The sequence below is a fragment of the Patagioenas fasciata genome, chromosome 33 (genome assembly GCF_037038585.1).
Source record: "Patagioenas fasciata isolate bPatFas1 chromosome 33, bPatFas1.hap1, whole genome shotgun sequence".
NCBI lineage: Eukaryota > Metazoa > Chordata > Aves > Columbiformes > Columbidae > Patagioenas > Patagioenas fasciata.
This window is the reverse complement of record NC_092552.1, coordinates 677,501-700,025: the sequence shown is the minus strand read 5'-3', so window position 1 is coordinate 700,025 and position 22,525 is coordinate 677,501. Positions and strand designations below refer to the sequence as shown.

Here is a 22,525-nt window from a genome sequence, read left to right as displayed (position 1 = left end):
AAGGTCCATGTGGCAGGGAGATCCATGGGTCAGGAGCTGTGGGGTAGGAGCTATGGGGCTGGAGGGAGCTGTGGGGCAGAGCTCTCTATGAGGATGGAGCTCTGGGGTAGGAGCTGTGGGGCCTGGGGAGCTGTGGGGCAGGGTTATCTGTGGGGCAGAGGGAGCTATGGGGTAGGAGCTATGGGGCTGGAGGGAGCTGTGGGGCAGAGCTCTCTGTGAGGATGGAGCTGTGGGGCTGGGGGGAGCTGTGGGGCAGAAGGAGCTGTGGGGCAGGAGCTGTGGGCTCAGGACAATCTATGGGGCGGAAAGGTCCATGTGGCAGGGAGATCCATGGGTCAGGAGCTGTGGGGTAGGAGCTATGGGGCTGGAGGGAACTGTGGGGCAGAGCTGTCTATGAGGATGGAGCTGTGGGGCTGGGGGGAGCTGTGGGGCAGAAGGAGCTGTGGGGCAGGAGCTGTGGGCTCAGGACACTCTATGGGGCAGAGAGGTCCATGTGGCAGGGAGATCTATGGGTCAAGTATCTATGGGTCAGGGATCTATGGGTCAGGGCCATCTGTGGGGCCCGAGGCTCCTTCCCCACACCTGACCTCTCCCCCTCTCTCTGCCCCACAGCCACTCCCTCGCCCCCCATCCTCCTGCCCCTCTCCCCGTGCTGTGGGGCAGCCCCATTGAGCTCGGCCTGCATGGTCCTCGCCCACTCCCCTGTCGCCATCACCTGGGAGGGCAGTGACGTCACCAGTGACGTCATCCTCACCCACCCAATCACCACGGACTCTCTCGCCCCCGTCCTCTTCGTCTCTCACCTCCGCCTGCCCCACGGCCGGACCCACAAGTGCCGCCTGGCCCATCCCCCCACCGGCACCCACGTGGTCAAGGAGATCAAAGGTAACGGGGGGGGGGGGGGAGGGGCGAGGGGGTGGGGGAGGGGCCCTGTGCCCCATAACTGGTCTCAGATCTTCTCCCACCCCATAGATCTGTCCGTGGGGCTGAGATGTTCCTCAAGGAACCTTCTCCCATTGGATGTTCCTCCTGCCCCATAGATCCTTCCATGGGTCGAGATGTTCCTCAAGACCCACAGGCCCATGGGAGGTCTTTCCTGGCCCCATAACTGGTCTCAGATCTTCTCCCACCCCATAGATCTGTCTGTGGGGCTGAGATGTTCCTCAAGGAACCTTCTCCTACAGGAGGTCCTTCTACCCTACAAGTCGTGTAGGGTCTTCTCCTGCCCCATAAGTGGGCTCAGATCTCCTCCCACCCCATAGATTGGCCAATGGGGCGATGTTCTGCAAAGACACAGCCTTCTCCCGTTGGATGTTCCTCCTGCCCCATAGATCCTTCCATGGGTCGAGATGTTCCTCGAGACCCACAGGCCCACGGGAGGTCTTTCCTGGCCCCATAACTGCTCTCAGATCTTCTCCCACCCCATAGATCTGTCCGTGGGGCTGAGATGTTCCTCAAGGAACCTTCTCCCATGGGAGGTCCCTCCTGCCCCATAGATCCTTCCATGGGTCGAGATGTTCCTCGAGACCCACAGGCCCACGGGAGGTCTTTCCTGGCCCCATAACTGCTCTCAGATCTTCTCCCACCCCATAGATCTGTCTGTGGGGCTGAGATGTTCCTCAAGGAACCTTCTCCTACAGGAGGTCCTTCTACCCTACAAGTCGTGTAGGGTCTTCTCCTGCCCCATAAGTGGGCTCAGATCTCCTCCCACCCCATAGATTGGCCAATGGGGCGATGTTCTGCAAAAACACAACCTTCTCCCGTTGGATGTTCCTCCTGCCCCATAGATCCTTCCATGGGTCGAGATGTTCCTCGAGACCCACAGGCCCACGGGAGGTCTTTCCTGGCCCCATAACTGCTCTCAGATCTTCTCCCACCCCATAGATCTGTCCGTGGGGCTGAGATGTTCCTCAAGGAACCTGCTCCCACTGGATGTTCCTCCTGCCCCATAGATCCTTCCATGGGTCGAGATGTTCCTCAAGCCCCACAGGTGGTCCATCCTGACCCCAGAATTCCTCCCAGCTCTTCTCCTGCCCCATAGATCCCACCTCCAGCCCCACAACTTCTTGCCCCACAGTTTGCCAAGGCCCCACCATCCCCCCGGAGGTCCAAGTCCTGTCCAGCACCTCCTGCCGCCCCACCATTGGTGGAGAAGACACCGTGGAGCTTCTCTGCGTCATCACCGGCTTCTCCCCGGCCAGCGTGGAAGTTGATTGGTTGGTGGACGGCGCCCCCGGTCACGTGACCGCCACCGCCATGGCGCCGCGGCCCGAAGAAGATGGCGGCGCCACCTATTGGGCCACCAGCAGGACCAATGTGACGCGGGAGGAGTGGCTGGAGGGGCGGAGCTTCAGCTGCCGGGTCAAGCACCCGCCCTCCGGATCCGTCACTGTTGGCCACGCCCGCTTCTGCACAGGTGACGTCATCAAGGGGAGGGGGCAGCAAGGGAGAAGGTGGCATGGTGGCACCACCGTGGTCCCACCACCCCAGAAGGTCCCATGACCATGGTTGGTGTCACCAGGAGAAGGTCCCATGGTGGGTCCCACCACCCTAGAAGGTCCCACCCCACCACCCCAGAAGGTCCCATGACCATGGTTGGTGTCACCAGGAGAAGGTCCCATGGTGGGTCCCACCACCCCAGAAGGTCCCACCCCACCACACCAGAAGGTCCCATGGTGGGTCCCACCACCCTAGAAGGTCCCACCCCACCACACCAGAAGGTCCCATGACCATGGCTGGTGTCACCAGGAGAAGGTCCCATGATTGATCCCACCATGGAGAAGGTCCCACCCAACCACCCAGAAGGTCCCATGACCATGGTTGGTGTCACCAGGAGAAGGTCCCATGGTGGGTCCCACCACCCTAGAAGGTCCCATGATGGGTCCCACCACCCCAGAAGGTCCCATGGTTGATCCCAACACGGAGAAGATCCCACCCCACCACCCCAGAAGGTCCCATGACCATGGTTGGTGTCACCAGGAGAAGGTCCCATGGTGGGTCCCACCACCCTAGAAGGTCCCACCCCACCACCCTAGAAGGTCCCATGATGGGTCCCACCACCCCAGGAGGTCCCATGACCATGGTTGGTGTCACCAGGAGAAGGTCCCATGGTGGGTCCCACCACCCCAGAAGGTCCCACCCCACCACACCAGAAGGTCCCATGACCATGGTTGGTGTCACCAGGAGAAGGTCCCATGGTGGGTCCCACCACCCTAGAAGGTCCCATAGTTGCTCCCACCACCCCAGAAGGTCCCATGTTTGCTCCCACCATGGAGAAGGTCCCACCCCACCACCTGAGAAACTCCCATGACCATGGTTGGTGCCACCAGCAGAAGGTCCCATGGTCATTGTGGCACCAGGAGAAGGTCACATGACCATGGTGCAACCACCCCAGAAGGTCCCATGGTTGGTCCCACCACCCCAGGAGGTCCCATGGTTGATCCCAACACGGAGAAGATCCCACCCCACCACCTGAGAAGGTCCCATGACCATGGTTGGTGTCACCAGGAGAAGGTCCCATGGTGGGTCCCACCACCCTAGAAGGTCCCATAGTTGCTCCCACCACCCCAGAAGGTCCCATGTTTGCTCCCACCATGGAGAAGGTCCCACCCCACCATCTGAGAAGCTCCCATGACCACAGTTGGTGCCACGAGGAGAAGGTCTCATGGTGGGTCCCACCACCCTAGAAGGTCCCATGATGGGTCCCACCACCCCAGAAGGTCCCATGGTTGATCCCAACACGGAGAAGGTCCCACCCCACCACCTGAGAAGGTCCCATGACCATAGTTGGTGTCACCAGGAGAAGGTCCCAAGGTGGGTCCCACCACCCTAGAAGGTCCCATGGTTGGTCCCACCACCCCAGGAGGTCCCATAGTTGGTCCCACCACCACAGGAGGTCCCACGGTTGGCCCCACCACCCCAGGAGGTCCCACCCCACCACCCAGAAGATCCCCTTGACCTTCTCCTCCAGGTCTGGAGAAGCTCAACCCCAAGCACATCGCCCTCCATGTCCTTCCCCCAACCGTTGGAGACCTCTACGTCACCCGCCAGCCCAAACTCCACTGCGTGGTCACCAACCTGCCCAGCGACCAAGACCTCCAGCTGTCCTGGACCAAAGCCACCCCAGGTGTCCTCACCCCGGACATGCTGGACCTGCGAGAAGAAGTCAACGGCACCTTGACGGCCACCAGCACCTTGAGGATCTCCACCGACGACTGGGAGGCCGGAGAACGCTTCACGTGTCGCGTGAGCCACCGTGATCTTCTGGAGCCCCTCAACAGGAGCATCGTTAGAGGTTCAGGTGGGTTGTCTTCTCCTCCAGCCAATCCCACCCCATCCCACCACCAGGAACCTTCGCCAGACCTTGGGCTCCACCCCAAACCTTCTCCAGATCTTCTGTCCCATCATGAACCTTCTCCAGACCTTCAGTCCCACCACCCCAAACCTTCTCCAGATCTTCTGTCCCATCATGAACCTTCTCCAGACCTTCAGTCCCACCACCCCAAACCTTCTCCAGATCTTCTCCCACTACCTTCTTCTCCATCCCACCACCATAAACCTTCTCCAGATCCTTGGTCCCACCACCCCAAACCTTCCCCAGACCTTTGATCCCACCACTCCAAACCTTCTCCAGACATTGGGTTCCACCACGAGCCTTCTCCAGGTCCTTGGTCCCACCACCCCAAACCTTCCCCAGATCTTTGGTTCCACCACGAGCCTTCTCCAGGTCCTTGGTCCCACCACCCCAAACCTTCCCCAGATCTTTGGTTCCACCACGAGCCTTCTCCAGGTCCTTGGTCCCACCACAAACCTTCTCCAGATCTTCTCCTCCATCTTCTCCTCCGCAGGGAAGGTCACCGCCCCCCTCATCTTCCTCCTCCCCCCCACCCCGAGGAGCTCCACCACCCCACGTTGACCTTGACCTGCCTGATCCACCGTTTCCACCCGGACAACCTGGAGGTCCGATGGTTGAAGAACCACCAGGACATCCCCGTGGACACCTACGTCACCACCCCCCCGCTCCGTGACGGAACCCAGGAGGTCACCTTCTTCTCCTACAGCAAGCTGAGGGTCCTCAAGAGCAGCTGGTTGGCTGGAGACGTCTACAGCTGCTTGGTTGTCCATGAAGGGTTGACCATGAAGATGGCCCAACGTCAAGCGCAGAAGAACCCGGGTAAATGAGGTCCCACCACGCTGGAGAAGACCCGTGTGAGGCAAAGAGTCAATAAAGTCGCAAGCGGTGGCAAGCGGTGGCCACCAGAAGGTGGTTGTGATGTGGTGGTGTCTCTTGGGGGCAAGCAGGAGGTGGGAGAAGGTCCAAGGTGGAGGTGGGACCGTGTTGGAGAAGGTTTGAGGTGGTTCTGAAGGGCCAAGATGGAGGTGGGACCTTGAGGGAGATGGTGGGAGAAGGTCCAAGGTGGGACCTTGAAGGAGAAGGTTGGAGAAGGTGGGAGATGGCTGGAGAAGGTTGGGAGATGGTTGGAGAAGGTCCAAGGTGGGACCTTGAAGGAGAAGGTTGGAGAAGGTGGGAGATGGCTGGAGAAGGTTGGGAGATGGTTGGAGAAGGTCCAAGGTGGGACCTTGAAGGAGAAGGTGGGAGAAGGTGGGAGAAGGTTGGGAGAAGGTTCTGGAAGGTCCAAGGTGGGACCTTGAATGGCATGGTTGGAGATGGTCGGAGAAGGTCCAAGGTGGGACCTTGAAGGAGATGGTTGGAGATGGTCCAAGGTGGGACCTTGAAGGAGATGGTTGGAGCGGGTTGGAGAAGGTGGGAGATGGTTGGAGGAGGTTGGGAGAAGGTTCTAGAAGGTCCAAGGTGGCACCTTGAATGACATGGTTGGAGAAGGTTGGAGAAGGTTGTGAGATGGTTGGAGATGGTCCAAGGTGGGTCCTTGAAGGAGAAGGTTGAACATGGTTGGAGAAGGTGGGAGATGGATGGAGAAAGGTCTAGGAGGTCCAAGGTGGGACCTTGAAGGAGAAGGTTGAACATGGTTGGAGAAGGTGGGAGATGGATGGAGAAAGGTCTAGGAGGTCCAAGGTGGGACCTTGAAGGAGATGGTTGGAGAAGGTGGGAGATGGAAGGAGAAAGGTCTAGGAGGTCCAAGGTGGGACCTTGAAGGAGATGGTTGGACATGGTTGGAGAAGGTGGGAGATGGTTGGAGGAGGTTGGAGAAGGTTCTAGAAGGTCCAAGGTGGAACCTTAAATGAAAAGATGGGACATGGTTGGAGAACATTCTGAAGGTCCAAGGTGGGACCTTGAATGACATGGCTGGAGATGGTTGGAGATGGTTGGAGATGGATGGAGGTGGATGGAGATGGATGGAGAAGGTTGGAGATGGTTGGAGATGGATGGAGAAGGTTGGAGATGGATGGAGAAGGTTGGAGATGGATGGAGATGGGTGGAGAAGGTTGGAGGTGGATGGAGATGGATGGAGATGGTTGGAGATGGATGGAGAAGGTTGGAGATGGATGGAGAAGGTTGGAGATGGATGGAGATGGGTGGAGAAGGTTGGAGGTGGATGGAGATGGATGGAGATGGTTGGAGATGATTGGAAATGGTTGGAGAAGGTTGGAGATGGATGGAGATGGATGGAGGAGGTTGGAGATGGTTGGAAATGGTTGGAGATGGATGGAGATGGATGGAGATGGTTGGAGAAGGTTGGAGAAGGTTCGAGATGGATGGAGATGGATAGAGATGGTTGGAGATGGATGGAGGTGGATGGTGGAGGTTGGAGAAGGTTGGAGATGGATAGAGATGGTTGGAGATGGATAGAGATGGTTGGAGATGGATGGAGGTGGATGGAGATGGATGGAGGTGGATGGAGATGGATGGAGGTGGATGGAGATGGATGGAGATGGATGGAGATGGATGGAGATGGTTGGAGATGGATGGAGGTGGTTGGAGATGGTTTGAGATGGTTGGAGAAGGTTGGAGGTGGATGGAGATGGTTGGAGATGGATGGAGATGGATGGAGATGGATGGAGATGGTTGGAAATGGATGGAGATGGATGGAGAAGGTTGGAGATGGATGGAGATGGTTGGAGATGGATGGAGATGGATGGAGAAGGTTGGAGATGGTTGGAGAAGGTTCGAGATGGATGGAGATGGATGGAGATGGATGGAGAAGGTTGGAGATGGATGGAGAAGGTTGGAGATGGTTGGAGATGGATGGAGGAGGTTGGAGATGGATGGAGAAGGTTGGAGATGGATGGAGATGGTTGGAGAAGGTTGGAGATGGATGGAGAAGGTTGGAGATGGATGGAGAAGGTTGGAGATGGATGGAGATGGATGGAGGTGGTTGGAGATGGATGGAGATGGATGGAGAAGGTTGGAGATGGATGGAGATGGATGGAGATGGATGGAGAAGGTTGGAGATGGATGGAGATGGATGGAGATGGATGGAGATGGATGGAGAAGGTTGGAGATGGATGGAGATGGATGGAGATGGATGGAGATGGATGGAGAAGGTTGGAGATGGTTGGAGATGGATGGAGATGGTTCAAGATGGATGGAGATGGATGGAGAAGGTTGGAGATGGATGGAGATGGATGGAGATGGATGGACATGGATGGAGAAGGTTGGAGAAGGTTGGAGATGGATGGAGGTGGATGGAGGTGGATGGAGGAGGTTGGAGATGGATGGAGATGGATGGAGAAGGTTGGAGATAGATGGAGATGGATGGAGATGGATGGAGATGGATGGAGATGGATGGAGAAGGTTGGAGATGGATGGAGAAGGTTCCAGAAGGTTCTAGAAGGTCCCAGGAGGTCCCCCCGCGTGCTCTGTCCCCCCAGGCCTGTCCGTCCCGCCCGGCGCCCCCCCGGAGGACGACGCCCTCGACCCCGAAGGCCTGGACGTGGCCCTGGGCCTCTTCGTCACCCTCTTCCTCCTCAGCGTCACCTACGGGGCCACGGTCACCTTCCTCAAGGTGGGGCCGCGCGGTGACGTCATCACCCGCGATGACATCATCACCCGCGATGACATCATCACCCGCGATGACGTCATGGCGCGGGCGCGGTGGCGCCTGCGGGAGGGCGGGGCGCCGTTGTGATGTCATCAATGACGTCATCGCCAACGGGGCTACAGGGAGGAGATGGTGGAGATGCCACCACCCTGATGTCACTTCCTGTCCCCCCCCTCTTTGTCCCCCCCTCAAGGTCAAGTGGTTGGTCGCCGCCATCTTGGCCCTTCGGGCCCGCCCTGGCCACGCCCACTGTGACGTCATCAGGGAGGGGCTCTAAAGCCCCCAGCCCCAAAATCCCCCTTTTTCACCCCAAAAATGCTGGTTCTCTCCCCCAATAAACTCGGAGCTGCTTGGGGATGTCGGGGTCTGTGGGGCGCTATGGGGCACTTGTGGGGCGCTAGGGGGCGGTTGTGGGGCACGTACTGGGGCACTGTGGGGCAGCTGTGGGGCATTTATGGGGCGCTGAGGGGCACTTATGGGGTGCTGGGAGGCACCTATGGGGGCGCTGTGGGGCAGTTGTGGGTCGCTATGGGTCAGTTCTGGGACGCTGTGGGGCACTTATGGGTCTCTAGGGGGGCGCTGTGGGGCACTTATGGGGCGCTGGGGGCAGTTATGGGTCACTATGGGTCAGTTCTGGGGTGCTGGGGGGCACTTATGGGTCACTATGGGTCCGTTCTGGGGTGCTGTGGGGCACTTATGGGGCGCTGTGGGGCACTTATGGGGGCAGTTGTGGGACGCTATGGGTCAGTTCAGGGACGCTCTGGGGCACTTATGGGTCTCTAGGGGGGCGCTGTGGGGCAGCTGTGGGGCATTTATGGGGCGCTGAGGGGCACTTATGGGGTGCTGGGAGGCACTTATGGGGGCGCTGTGGGGCAGTTGTGGGTCGCTATGGGTCAGTTCTGGGACGCTGTGGGGCACTTATGGGTCTCTAGGGGGGCGCTGAGGGGCACTTACAGGGGCACTGTGGGGCAGTTGTGGGGCGCTGTGGGGCACTTATGGGGTCGCTGGGGGGCACTTATGGGGGTGCTGTGGGGCACTTATGGGTCTCTAGGGGGGCGCTGTGGGGCACTTATGGGGTTGCTGTGGGGCACTTATGGGTCTCTAGGGAGGTGCTGTGGGGCACTTATGGGGTGTTGTGGGGCACTTATGGGTTGCTGGGGGGCACTTATGGGTCACTATGGGTCAGTTGTAGGGCGCTGTGGGGCACTTATGGGTCGCTGTGGGGCAGTTCTGGGGTGCTGGGGGGCACTTATGGGTCACTAGGGGGGCGCTGTGGGGCGCTGTGGGGCATTTATGGGATGCTGGGGGGCACTTATGGGGACACTGTGGGGCAGTTGTGGGTCACTATGGGTCAGTTCTAGGGCGCTGTGGGGCACTTATGGGTCGCTGAGGGGCACTTATGGGGTGCTGGGGGGCACTTTTGGGTCTCTAGGGGGGCGCTGTGGGGCACTTATGGGTCTCTAGGGGGGTGCTGTGGGGCACTTATGGGTTGCTGGGGGGTACTTATGGGTCGCTGTGGGGGGCACTTATGGGTCGCTACGGGTCAGGTCTAGGGCGCTGTGGGGCACTTATGGGTCGCTGTGAGGCACTTATGGGGTGCTGTGAGGCACTTATGGGGACACTGTGGGGCAGTTGTGGGTCACTATGGGTCAGTTCTAGGGCGCTGTGGGGCACTTATGGTTCGCTGTGGGGTACTTATGGGGTGCTGGGGGGCACTTATGGGTCTCTAGGGGGTGCTGTGGGGCACTTATGGGGTGCTGGGGGGGCACTTATGGGTCGCTACGGGTCAGTTCTGGAGCGCTGTGGGGCACTTATGGGGCGCTGGGGGGCACTTATGGGGGCGCTGTGGGGCACTTATGGGTCACCAGGGGGCGCTGTGGGGCAGCTGGGATGGGGGGCGGGGTGGGGGAGGGGCGCTGTGGGGCGGGGCCGGATGGGGGGCGGGGCCATGGGGGGCGGGGCCATGGGGGGCGGGGCCATGGGGAGCCGGTTGTGGGGCAGCAGGAGACAGCGGCGCCGTGGGGCAGGTAATGGGCCCGGACGCCTGGGTCCCTTTATTTGGGGGGGATTTTGGGGTCCCCTGAGTGCCCTTTGGGGTCATTAGGGCACCCATGGGTGCTTTGGGGTTTTTGGGGTGCCCCTGGGGTTTTGGGGTCCCCTGGGGCTTTGGGGTGCTCAGGGAAATTTGGGGGTGTAAAGAGGCACCTTGGGGTGCTCTTGGGGCTTTTGGGTGCCCAGAGGAATTTTTGGGGTGCCCGGGTAGGTTTTGGGGTGCTCTTGGGGTTTTTGGGTACCCCTGGGGATTTGGGGTCCCCTGGGTGCTCTTGGGGTGCCCAGAGGGGTTTTGGGGTGTCCTTGGTATTCACATGGGTGCCCTAAGGATACCCTTGGGGTTTTGGGGTGCACTGGGACCCTTGGGGTGACCATCGGGTTTTGGGGTCCCCTGGGTGCTCATGGGACCCTTGGGGTGCCCAGAGGGATTTGGGGGTGCCCTGGGTGCTCATGGGACCCTTAGGGTCCCCAGTGGGGTTTTGGGGTGCTCATGGGACCCTTGGGGTGCCCAGGGAGGTTTTGGGGTCCCCTGGGTCTCATGGGACCCTCGGGGTGCCCAGGGAGGTTTTGGGGTCCTCTGGGTCTCATGGGACCCATGGGGTGCCCAGGGAGGTTTTGGGGTCCCCTGGGTGCTCATGGGACCCATGGGGTGCCCAGGGAGGTTTTGGGGTCCCCTGGGTGCTCATGGGACCCTTGGGGTGCCAGTGGGGCTTTGGGGTCCCCTGGGTGCTCATGAGACCCTTGGGGTGCCCAGGGAGGTTTTGGGGTCCCCTGGGTGCTCATGGGACCCTTGGGGTGCCCAGAGGGATTTGGGGGTGCCCTGGGTGCTCATGGGACCCTTAGGGTCCCCAGTGGGGTTTTGGGGTGCTCATGGGACCCTTGGGGTGCCAGTGGGGCTTTGGGGTCCCCTGGGTGCTCATGGGACCCATGGGGTGCCAGTGGGGTTTTGGGGTGCTCAGGGGTGCTCATGGGACCTTTGGGGTGCCCAGGGAGGTTTTGGGGTGCTCATGGGACCCTTGGGGTGCCCAGGGAGGTTTTGGGGTCCCCTGGGTGCTCATGGGACCCTTGGGGTGCCCAGAGGGATTTGGGGTCCCCTGGGTGCTCATGGGACCCTTGGGGTGCCCAGAGGGATTTGGGGGTGCCCTGGGTGCTCATGGGACCCTTAGGGTCCCCAGTGGGGTTTTGGGGTGCTCATGGGACCCTTGGGGTGCCCAGGGAGGTTTTGGGGTGCCCTGGGTGCTCATGGGACCCATGGGGTGCCCAGGGAGGTTTTGGGGTCCCCTGGGTGCTCATGGGACCCTTGGGGTGCCAGTGGGGCTTTGGGGTCCCCTGGGTGCTCATGAGACCCTTGGGGTGCCCAGGGAGGTTTTGGGGTGCCCTGGGTGCTCATGGGACCCTTGGGGTGCCCAGGGAGGTTTTGGGGTGTCCTGGGTGCTCATGGGACCCTTGGGGTGCCCAGGGAGGTTTTGGGGTGCCCTGGGTGCTCATGGGACCCTTGGGGTGCCCAGGGAGGTTTTGGGGTGTCCTGGGTGCTCATGGGACCTTTGGGTGCTCAGGTAGGTTGGGGTGCTCATGGGTGCTCATGGGACCCTTGGGGTGCCCAGAGGGGTTTTGGGGTGCTCATGGAACCCTTGAGGTGTCAGTGAGGTTTTGGGGTGCTCATGGGACCCTTTGGGTCCCCAGAGGAGTTTTGGGGTGCCCCTGGGTGCTCATGGAAACTTTGGGGTGCCCAGGGAGGTTTTGGGGTGCCAAGGTAGGTTGGGGGTCCCCTGGGTGCTCATGGGACCCTTGGGGTGCCAGTGGGGTTTTGGGGTGCTCATGGGACCCTTGGGGTGCTCAGGTAGGTTTGGGGTGCCCTGGGTGCTCATGGGACCCTTGGGGTGCCCAGGGAGGTTTTGGGGTGCCCTGGGTCTCATGGGACCCTTGGGGTGCCCAGGGAGGTTTTGGGGTGCCCTGGGTGCTCATGGGACCCTTGGGGTGCCCAGGGAGGTTTTGGGGTCCCCTGGGTCTCATGGGACCCTTGGGGTGCCCAGGGAGGTTTTGGGCTGCTCATGACACCCTTGGGGTCCCCAGCGGGGTTTTGGGGTCCCTTGGGTCTCATGGGACCCTTGGGGTGCCCAGGGAGGTTTTGGGGTGCCCTGGGTGCTCATGGGACCCTTGGGGTGCCCAGGGAGGTTTTGGGGTGCCCTGGGTGCTCATGGGACCCTTGGGGTGCCCAGGGAGGTTTTGGGCTGCTCATGACACCCTTGGGGTCCCCAGCGGGGTTTTGGGGTCCCCTGGGTCTCATGGGACCCTTGGGGTGCCCAGGGAGGTTTTGGGGTCCCCTGGGTGCTCATGGGACCCATGGGGTGCCCAGGGAGGTTTTGGGGTCCCCTGGGTGCTCATGGGACCCTTGGGTGCTCAGGTAGGTTTGGGGTGCTCATGGGTGCTCATGGGACCCTTGGGGTCCCCAGTGGGGTTTTGGGGTGCTCATGGGACCCTTGGGGTGCCCAGGGAGGTTTTGGGGTGCTCATGGGACCCTTGGGGTCCCCAGGTAGGTTTTGGGGTGCCCAGGCAGGTTTGGGGTGCTCATGGGACCCTTAGGGTGCCCAGGTAGGTTTTGGGGTGCCCAGGCAGGTTTGGGGTGCTCATGGGACCCTTGGGTGCCCAGGGAGGTTTTGGGGTGCTCATGGGACCCTTGGGGTGCCCAGGTAGGTTTGGGGTGCTCATGGGACCCTTGGGGTCCCCAGGTAGGTTTTGGGGTGCTCATGGGTGCCCATGGGTGCCCATGGGATATTGGGGTGCCTATGGGTGCTCTTAGGGTGCTCATGGGTGCCCTTGGGGTGCAGAGCAGGACTTTGGGGTCCCCTGGGCTTTTGGGCTCCCCAGGGGCAATTCTGGGGCTCCCCGGGTTCCTTGGGGTGCCCATGGGTGCCCCATTTCCCCCCAAAATTGGGTGCTACCCCCAAAAAAAAGCGCTAAAAATTGTCCCCCCAAAACTGTTTTGCCCCAAATAATGGGCCCCAAAATTGGGGGGGTTTACCCCAAAAATGGGGGGTTCACCCCCACAAAATCGGTGCTGTCCCCCAAAAAAGGGCCCCAAAATGTGGGGGGTTCCTGCAGAATTGGTTTCATAACCCAAATTGATTATTTCCCCCCATTATTTATTCCCCCCATTATTTGTTGTGCCCCCCAACCCCTGTTCCTGTGTCCCCCCCTATTTTGTGTCCCCCCTGTTCCTTGTGTCCCCCTGTCCCCTCTTCTTTGTGTCCCCCCCGTTCCTTGTCCCCCCCGACCCCCGTTCCTTGTGTCCCCCCTTTTCTTTTGTCCCCCCCTGTTCCTTGTCCCCCCCGTCCCTTGTGTCCCCCTGACCCCTGTTCCTTGAGTCCCCCCCTGTTCTTTGTGTCCCCCCCGTTCTTTGTGTCCCCCCCTGTTCTTTGTGTCCCCCCCGTTCTTTGTGTCCCCCCTGTTCTTTGACCCCCCCTGTTCTTTGTGTCCCCCCCGTTCTTTGTGTCCCCCCCTGTTCCTTGTGTCCCCCCCTGTTCTTTGTGTCCCCCCTGTTCTTTGTCCCCCCTGTTCCTTGTGTCCCCCTGACCCCTGTTCCTTGTGTCCCCCCTGTTCTTGTGTCCCCCTGTTCCTTGTGTCCCCCCCGTTCTTTGTGTCCCCCCCTGTTCCTTGAGTCCCCCCCTGTTCTTTGTGTCCCCCCCTGCCCTTTGTGTCCCCCCCTGTTCTTTGTCCACTCTGTTCCTTGTGTCCCCCCCTGTTCCTTGTGCCTCCCCTGTTCTTGTGTCCCCTCCGTTCCTTGTGTCCCCACCTCTTCTTTGTGTCCCCCCCTGTTCTTTGTGTCCCCCCTTGTTCTTTGTGTCCCCCCCATTCCTTGTGTCCCCCCTGTTCCTTGTCCCCCCCTGACCCCTGTTCTTGTGTCCCCCTGTTCTTTGTGTCCCCCTGTTCCTTGTGTCCCCCATTCCTTGTGTCCCCCCCGTTCTTTGTGTCCCCCAACCCCTGTTCTTTGTGTCCCCCCCCGTTCCTTGTCCCCCCTGACCCCTGTTCCTTGTGTCCCCCTGTTCCTTGTGTCCCCCATTCCTTGTGTCCCCCCCATTCCTTGTCCCCCCCTGACCCCTGTTCCTTGTGTCCCCCCTGTTCTTGTGTCCCCCTGTTCTTTGTGTCCCCCCCGTTCCTTGTGTCCCCCTGTTCCTTGTGTCCCCCCTGTTCTTGTGTCCCCCTGTTCTTTGTGTCCCCCTGTTCCTTGTGTCCCCCCTGTTCTTTGTGTCCCCCCCTGTTCCTTGTCCCCCCCGTCCCTTCTGTCCCCCTGACCCCTGTTCTTTGTGTCCCCCCTGTTCTTTGTGTCCCCCCTGTTCTTTGTGTCCCCCCCTGTTCTTTGTGTCCCCCCCGTTCTTTGTGTCCCCCCCTGTTCTTTGTGTCCCCCCTGTTCTTTGTGTCCCCCCCTGTTCTTTGTGTCCCCCCTGTTCTTTGTGTCCCCCCCTGTTCTTTGTGTCCCCCCCGTTCCTTGTGTCCCCCTGACCCCTGTTCCTTGTGTCCCCCCTGTTCTTGTGTCCCCCTGTTCTTTGTGTCCCCCCTGTTCCTTGTGTCCCCCATTCCTCGTGTCCCACATTCCTCGTGTCCCCCTGTTCCTTGTGTCCCCCATTCCTTGTGTCCCCCCCGTTCTTTGTGTCCCCCAACCCCTGTTCCTTGTGTGTCCCCCCGTTCCTTGTCCCCCCCGACCCCTGTTCCTTGTGTCCCCCGTTCCTTGTGTCCCCCATTCCTTGTGTCCCCCATTCCTTGTGTCCCCCCGTTCCTCGTCCCCCCCTGACCGCTGTCCCTGTGTCCCCGCAGCCCCGGCCGCGTCCCCGGCGCTGTTCCCGCTCAGGACCTGCGGGCTCTCGTCCCCATCCCCCTGCACCCTGGGCTGCCTCGTCACCAACTTCGTCCCCCCCCCGGTGACCGTCACCTGGGCCCCCTCCACCCCCCCGGCGCTGACCTTTGCCCCCCTGCGTGACCCCAAGGGCCGCTGGACCCTGGCCAGCAGGGTCAAGGTCACCAACGCCGGGGACAGCGGGCGCTGCACCGTGGGCCACCCGGCGACCGGCACCTCCCAGACCATCGAGGTCAAATGCGGTAATTTGCATCTCATTTGCATCTCATTTGCATGCCAATTTTCGCAGCCACGCCCACCCAGGACCCGCTATCCCTCTACCTCCTTTGCATCTCATTCGCATCTCATTCGCATCTCATTTGCATCTCATTTGCAGCTCGTTTGCAGCCCCGCCCACCCAGCACCCTTGGTAGCTCCGCCTCCTTTGCATCTCATTTGCATCTCATTTGCAGCTCGTTTGCAGCCCCGCCCCTGCGCTCCCCGGTAGCTCCGCCTCCTTTGCAAATAATTCGCGTCTCATTTGCATCTCATTTGTAGCCCCGCCCCTGTATTCCCCGCCCACCCAGGGCCTGTGATCGCTCCCCATCCTTTGCTTATCATTTGCAACTTAATTGCATCTTAATTGCATCTTAATTGCATCTTAATTGCATCTTAATTGCATCTCGATTGCACCCCCGTGCTCCCACGACCCACACGCCCTCCGCCTCCTTTTGCATCTCATTTGCATCTCATTTGCACCTCATTTGCATCTCCAAGGTCGCCAAGTGACCCCCAAGGTCCCCACCGTGTCCCTGCTCCACGCCTGCGACGTCACCTCCGTCCAATTGGTCTGCGAAGTCACCCGCTTCGCCCCGCCCCCCGTGGCCATCGATTGGCTGGTTGACGGCCACGCCCTCAACCCCTCGCCCCCATTGGACGCCCTGGAATCCGGGGCGGACGGGACCTACCGGACGGGCTCCAAGGTCAACGTCTCATTGGAGGAATGGAGGGAGAGCATCTACAGCTGCCGCGTCACCCACCCGGCGTCCGGGCAGGTCCAGGAGGTGACGGGGCACAAGTGTCTGGGTGAGTGACGTCACGGTGACATCACGGTGCTGGCATCTCCGGGGGGTGTCCCCAAGTTGGGTTATTGCTGGTGGCATCTCCATGGGTTGAGCCAATGTTGGGTTTTGGGTGGTGGCATCTCAAGGGGTTGACCCAGTGTTGGGTTTTTGATGGTGGAACCTCGTTGGTTTGACCCAATGTTGGGTTTTGGGTGGTGGCATCTCAGGGGTTGACGCAGTGTTGGGTTTTGGGTGGTGGCATCTCAAGGGGTTGACCCAATGTTGGGTTTTGGGTGGTGACATCTCAGGGGGTTGACCCAATGTTGGGTTTTTGGGTGGTGGTATCTCAAGGGGTTGACCCAATGCTGGGTTTTTGATGGTGGAACCTCATTGGTTTGACCCAACGTTGGGTTTTGGGTGGTGGCATCTCAGGGAGTTGACCCAGTGTTGGGTTTTGGGTGGTGGCATCTCAAGGGGTTGACCCAGTGTTGGGTTTTTGATGGTGGAACCTCATCGGTTTGACCCAACGTTGGGTTTTGGGTGGTGTCACCTCCTTGGCTTGACCCAACGTTGGGTTTTGGGTGGTGTCACCTCCTTGGCTTGACCCAACATTGGGTTTGGGTGGTGGTATCTCAAGGGGTTGACCCAATGTTGGGTTTTTGATGGTGGAACCTCATTGGTTTGACCCAACGTTGGGTTTTGGGTGGTGTCACCTCCTTGACTTCACCCAACATTCGGTTTTTGATGGTGTCACCTCCTTGGCTTGACCCAACATTGGGTTTTGGGTGGTCTCATCTCCTTGGCTTGACCCAACATTGGGTTTTGGGTGGTGTCACCTCCTTGACTTGACCCAACATTGGGTTTTGGGTGGTGTCACCTCCTTGGCTTGACCCAACGTTGGGTTTGGATGGTGACATCTCCTTGGCTTGACCCAGAGTTGGGTTTTGGGTGCTGTCACCTCCTTGGCTTGACCCAACATTGGGTTTGGGTGGTGGCATCTCAGGGGGTTGACCCAGTGTTGGGTTTTGGGTGGTGGAACCTCCTTGGCTTGACCCAACATTGGGTTTTGGGTGGTGTCACCTCCTTGGTTTGACCCAGAGTTGGGTTTTGGGTGGTGTCACCTCCTTGACTTCACCCAACATTGGGTTTTGGGTGGTGTCACCTCCTTGGCTTGACCCAACATTGGGTTTGGGTGGTGGCATCTCAGGGGGTTGACCCAGTGTTGGGTTTTGGGTGGTGACATCTCCTTGGTTTGACCCAGAGTTGGGTTTTGGGTGGTGTCACCTCCTTGACTTCACCCAACATTCGGTTTTTGATGGTGTCACCTCCTTGGCTTGACCCAACATTGGGTTTTGGGTGGTCTCATCTCCTTGGCTTGACCCAACATTGGGTTTTGGGTGGTGTCATCTCCTTGACTTGACCCAACGTTGGGTTTTGGGTGGTGTCACCTCCTTGGCTTGACCCAGAGTTGGGTTTTGGGTGGTGTCACCTCCTTGGCTTGACCCAACATTGGGTTTCGGTGGTGGCATCTCAGGGGGTTGACCCAGTGTTGGGTTTTGGGTGGTGGAACCTCCTTGGCTTGACCCAACATTGGGTTTTGGGTGGTGTCACCTCCTTGGCTTGACCCAACATTGGGTTTGGGTGGTGGCATCTCAGGGGGTTGACCCAGTGTTGGGTTTTGGGTGGTGACATCTCCTTGGTTTGACCCAGAGTTGGGTTTTGGGTGGTGTCACCTCCTTGGCTTGACCCAACATTGAGTTTTGGGGTCACCACCCCCTCATCTTTCCCCCACATCACTCTGGGGGTGACGCCACCTCCTCAAGCTCACCGTCCCCACCACTGTCCCCCCTCCAGGAGCCCCGGTGGACGCCACCTCCATCCGCCTCTTCGTCCTCCCCCCGTCCCCCGCGGAACTCTACGTCTCCCAGAACCCCAAACTCCGCTGCATGGTCACCAGTTTGCCCAGTGACGAGGGCCTGGTGGTGTCCTGGACCCGCCAGCACGGCGGGGTCCTCTACCCCAGCGTCCCCGAGCTCAAGGCCCAGTTCAACGGCACCTTCACGGCCACCAGCGAGGTCCCGGTGACCACCAGGGACTGGGAGGTCGGCGAGAAGTTCACGTGCACCGTGCGCCACGCCGAGCTCCCCGCCCCCATCAGCCGCTCCCTCACCAGACGGCCCGGTAGGTGGCGGGGGAGGGGCGGGGGGACACCTTGGGGACACCAGGGGGCGTCTCGGGGAGGTGGGGGACACAGGGCGGGGCATTTCCCCCTTTATTCCCTCCTTATTTCCTCCCTATTTCCCTCCGTTTCTCCACGTTTTCCACCCATTTCCTCCCCATTTCCACCCCACTGCCCCCCATCCCCACCATTTCCACCTCGGTTTTCCCCATTTCCCCCTAATTCTACACCATTCCCCCCCATTTCCTCCCCATTCCCCCCCATTTCCTCCCCATTCCCCCCCATTTCCTCCCCATTCTCCCCAATTCCCCCCCTTTCCCTCATTTCCTCCATTTCCTCCCATTTCCCCCCATTTTCCCTCGTTTCCCTTATTTCCCCCCATTCCCTCCCATTTCCCCCCCGTTTCCCCCCACTCCCATTTGTTTCCCCCCATTTCCCCGTTTTCCCCCATTTCCTCCCCATTGCCCCAATTCCCCCCTTTCCCTCATTTCCCCCTTTCCCTCCCATTTCCCCCCATTTCCCCCATTCCCTCCCCACTTCCTCCCCATTTCCCCCTATTCCCTCCCATTTCCCCTCATTCTCTCCCCACTTCCTCCCCATTTCCCCCATTCCCTCCCATTTCCCTCTCATTCCCTCCCCACTTCCTCCCCACTTCCCCCATCCCCATTTGTCCCCCCCATTCCCTCCCATTTCCCCTCATTTCCCCCATTCCCTCCCATTTCCCCCCATTTCCCCCATTCCCTCTCATTTCCCCCATTCCCTCTCATTCCCTCCCCACTTCCCCCCCACTTCCCCCATCCCCATTTGTCCCCTCCATTCCCTCCCATTTCCCCCCATTTCCCCCATTCCCTCCCCACTTCCCCCATCCCCATGTGTCCCCTCCATTCCCTCCCATTTCCCCCCATTTCCCCCATTCCCTCCCCATTTCCCCATCCCCATGTGTCCCCTCCATTCCCTCCCATTTCCCCTCATTTCCCCCATTCCCTCCCATTTCCCCCATTCCCTCTCATTCCCTCCCCACTTCCTCCCCATTTCCCCATCCCCATTTGTCCCCCCTCCATTCACCCCATTCCCCCCATTCCCTCCCCACTCCCCTCCATCTCCCCCCTATTCCCCTCCCATATCTCCCCCGGCCCATTTCCCCCCCATAACCCCCCACTTCCTCCTCCCCTCCCAGGCAAGCGCTCGCCCCCCAGCGTCTTCCTCCTTCCGCCGCCCCCCGAGGAAGTGAGCAGCTCCCAGCGCACCTTGACCTTGACCTGCCTGCTGCGCGGCTTCTACCCCGAGGACGTCTCGGTGGAGTGGCAGAAGAACCGGGAGACGCTGGATGGGGGGGCCTATGACGTCATGCCCCCCCGAAAGGAAAAGGGCGGGAACGGGGAGGGGTCGTACTTCCTGTACAGCCGCTTGGGGGTGCCGAGGGACGAATGGGACAGGGGGACCAACTACGCCTGCATGGTGGTCCACGAGGGGCTGCCCATGAAGTTCATCCAACGGAGCATCGCGAAGGGGCCGGGTAAACGATGAGGTCATCGGGGTGGGGGGGTGACGTCATAGGCGTCACCCGTCGTGTCATTGTGGCCCCACTCCCCATCCCCCGGTTGAAAGGGGAGGGGTGAATAAAGGAGATGATGGTTCAGGTGGTTGGTTGAGTGGTTGAGAAGGTGGTTGGGTGGGTCGTTGGTTGGTTGGTTGGTTGAGAAGGTGGTGGGTTGGTCGGTTGGGTGGTTGCTTGAGAAGGTGATTGGGGAGTTGGTCGGTTGGGTGGTTGCTTGAGAAGGTGATTGGGGAGTTGGTCGGTTGGGTGGTTGCTTGAGAAGATGATTGGGGAGTTGGTCGGTTGGGTGGTTGCTTGAGAAGATGATTGGGGAGTTGGTTGGTTGGTTGGTTGGTTGAGAAGATGGTTGGTTGGTTGGTTGGTTGGTTGGTTGGTTGGTTGGTTGGTTGGTTGGTTGGTTGGTTGGTTGGTTGGTTGGTTGGTTGGTTTGTTGAGAAGATGGTTGGTTGGTTGGTTGGTTGGTTGGTTGGTTGGTTGGTTGGTTGGTTGGTTTGTTGAGAAGATGGTTGGTTGGTTGGTTGGTTGGTTGGTTGGTTGGTTGGTTGGTTGGTTGGTTGGTTGGTTGGTTGAGAAGATGGTTGGTTGGTTCGTTGGTTGGTTGGTTGGTTGGTTGGTTGGTTGGTTGGTTGGTTGGTTTGTTGAGAAGATGGTTGGTTGGTTCGTTGGTTGGTTGGTTGGTTGGTTGGTTGGTTGGTTGGTTGGTTGAGAAGATGGTTGGTCGGTCCATTAGGTGTTCGGTCGGTTTGGTGGTTGGGTGGTTGGATGGTTGGGTGGGTGGTTGGTTGGTTTGTTGGTTGGTTTGTTGAGAAGATGGTTGGTTGGTTGGTTGGTTGGTTGGTTGGTTGGTTGGTTGGTTGGTTGGTTGGTTGAGAAGATGGTTGGTTGGTTGGTTGGTTGGTTGGTTGGTTGGTTGGTTGGTTGGTTGGTTGAGAAGGTGGTTGGTCGGTCCATTAGGTGTTCGGTCGGTTTGGTGGTTGGGTGGTTGGATGGTTGGGTGGGTGGTCAGTTGGTTGGTTGGTCGGTCACTTGGTTGGCTGTCAGTTGGGTGGTTAGTTGGGTGGTTGGTCAGTTAGATGGTTGGTTGGATGGTTGGGGGAGTGGTTGGTTGCTTGGTTGGTTGGGTGGTTGATTGGTTGGTTGGTTGGGGTTCAGTTGGTTGGTTGGGCGGTCAGTCATGTGATTGGTTGATTGGTTGATTGGTTGGTCAGTTGGTTGGTTGCTTGGTCAGTTGGTTGGTCAGTGGGTTGACTGGTTGGTTGATTGGATGGTTGGTCGGTTGGGGTGGTTGGTTGGCTGGGTGGCCAATTGCGTGGTTGATTGGTCGGTTGGTTGGTTGGTTGGTTGGTTCGTTGGTTGGTTGGTTGGTTGGTTGGTTGGTTGGTTGGTCGGTGGGTTGATTGGTCGGTTGATTGGTGGGTTGGTTCGTTGGTTGGTTGGTCAATTGGTTGGTCGGTGGGTTGATTGGTCGGTTGATTGGTGGGTTGGTTCGTTGGTTGGTTGGTCGGTTGGTTGGTCGGTGGGTTGATTGGTCGGTTGATTGGTGGGTGGGTTCGTTGGTTGGTTGGTCGGTTGGTTGGTCGGTGGGTTGATTGGTTGGTTGATTGGTGGGTTGGTTCGTTGGTTGGTTGGTCGGTTGGTTGGTCGGTGGGTTGATTGGTTGGTTGATTGGTGGGTTGGTCCGTTGGTTGGTTGGTCGGTTGGTCGGTCGGTGGGTTGATTGGTCGGTTGATTGGTGGGTTGATCGGTTGATTGGATGGTTGGTCGGTTGGGTGGCCAATTGCGTGGTCGATTGGCCACCTGGGCAGACACCTGGCAGGCATGAGGGTGGAGAAGATTCCAAGGACGGGCGGTGGGTTGGGCACCCAGCACCCACTGACCTTCCTCCTCCTCCTCCTCCTCCTCCTGCCAGGTCTGGCCCTGCCCCAGGACTTCTGCCAGGCCGATGATGAGAGCTCCAGTGAGCCCTGGGACACCATCGCCGTCTTCATCACCCTCTTCCTCCTCAGTGTCTGCTACAGCGCCACCGTCACCCTCTTCAAGGTGGGGTCCCAAGGGTGGGGGGAGGTCCAGTAGGTGGGGGCTGGATGGGTGGGTGGGTGAGAAGATGGTTTGTTGGTTGGTTGGTTGGTTGGTTGGTTGGTTGAGAAGATGGATGGTTGGATGGATGGATGGATGGATGGATGGATGGATGGATGGATGAATGGATGGTTGAGAAGATGGTTGGTTGGTTGGTTGGTTGGTTGGTTGTTTGGTTGGTTGGTTGGTTGGTTGGTTGGTTGGTTGAGAAGGTGGATGGTTGGATGGATGGATGGATAGTTGGTTGAGAAGATGATTGGTTGGTTGATTGGTTGAGAAGATGGTTGGGTGGATGGATGGATGGATGGATGGTTGGTTGGTTAAGAAGATTGGTTAGTTGGTTGGTTTGTTGGTTGAGAAGATGGATGGATGGTTGGATGAGAAGATGGATGGTTGGATGAGAAGATGGATGGATGGTTGGATGAGAAGATGGATGGTTGGTTGGATGAGAAGATGGATGGATGGTTGGATGAGAAGATGGATGGTTGGTTAGATGAGAAGATGGATGGATGGTTGGATGAGAAGATGGATGGTTGGTTGGATGAGAAGATGGATGGATGGTTGGATGAGAAGATGGATGGTTGGTTGGATGAGAAGATAGATGGTTGGATGGATAGATGGTTGGTTGAGAAGATGGTTGGTTGGTTGGTTGGTTGGTTGGTTGGTTGGTTGGTTGGTTGGTTGGTTGGTTGGTTGGTTGAGAAGATGGATGGTTGGATGAGAAGATGGTTGGTTGGTTGGTTGGTTGGTTGGTTGGTTGGTCGGTTGGTCGGTTGGTCGGTCGGTTGGTTGAGAAGATGGTCG

The 22,525-nt window shown here is 59.1% G+C and overlaps 1 gene segment (V, D, J or C); it reads left to right on the top strand.

Annotated features, from left to right (window-relative positions):
* Positions 1 to 9,894: 9,894 nt before the first annotated feature.
* Positions 9,895 to 22,525, top strand: part of LOC136114084 (immunoglobulin heavy constant gamma 2-like) — a 12,845-nt gene continuing 214 nt past the window's right edge. The window contains 6 exon segments of the C gene segment in view: positions 9,895 to 9,988; positions 14,826 to 15,107; positions 15,622 to 15,930; positions 17,763 to 18,089; positions 19,265 to 19,603; positions 21,555 to 21,685. Coding sequence covers positions 9,895 to 9,988; positions 14,826 to 15,107; positions 15,622 to 15,930; positions 17,763 to 18,089; positions 19,265 to 19,603; positions 21,555 to 21,685 — 1,482 coding nt within the window.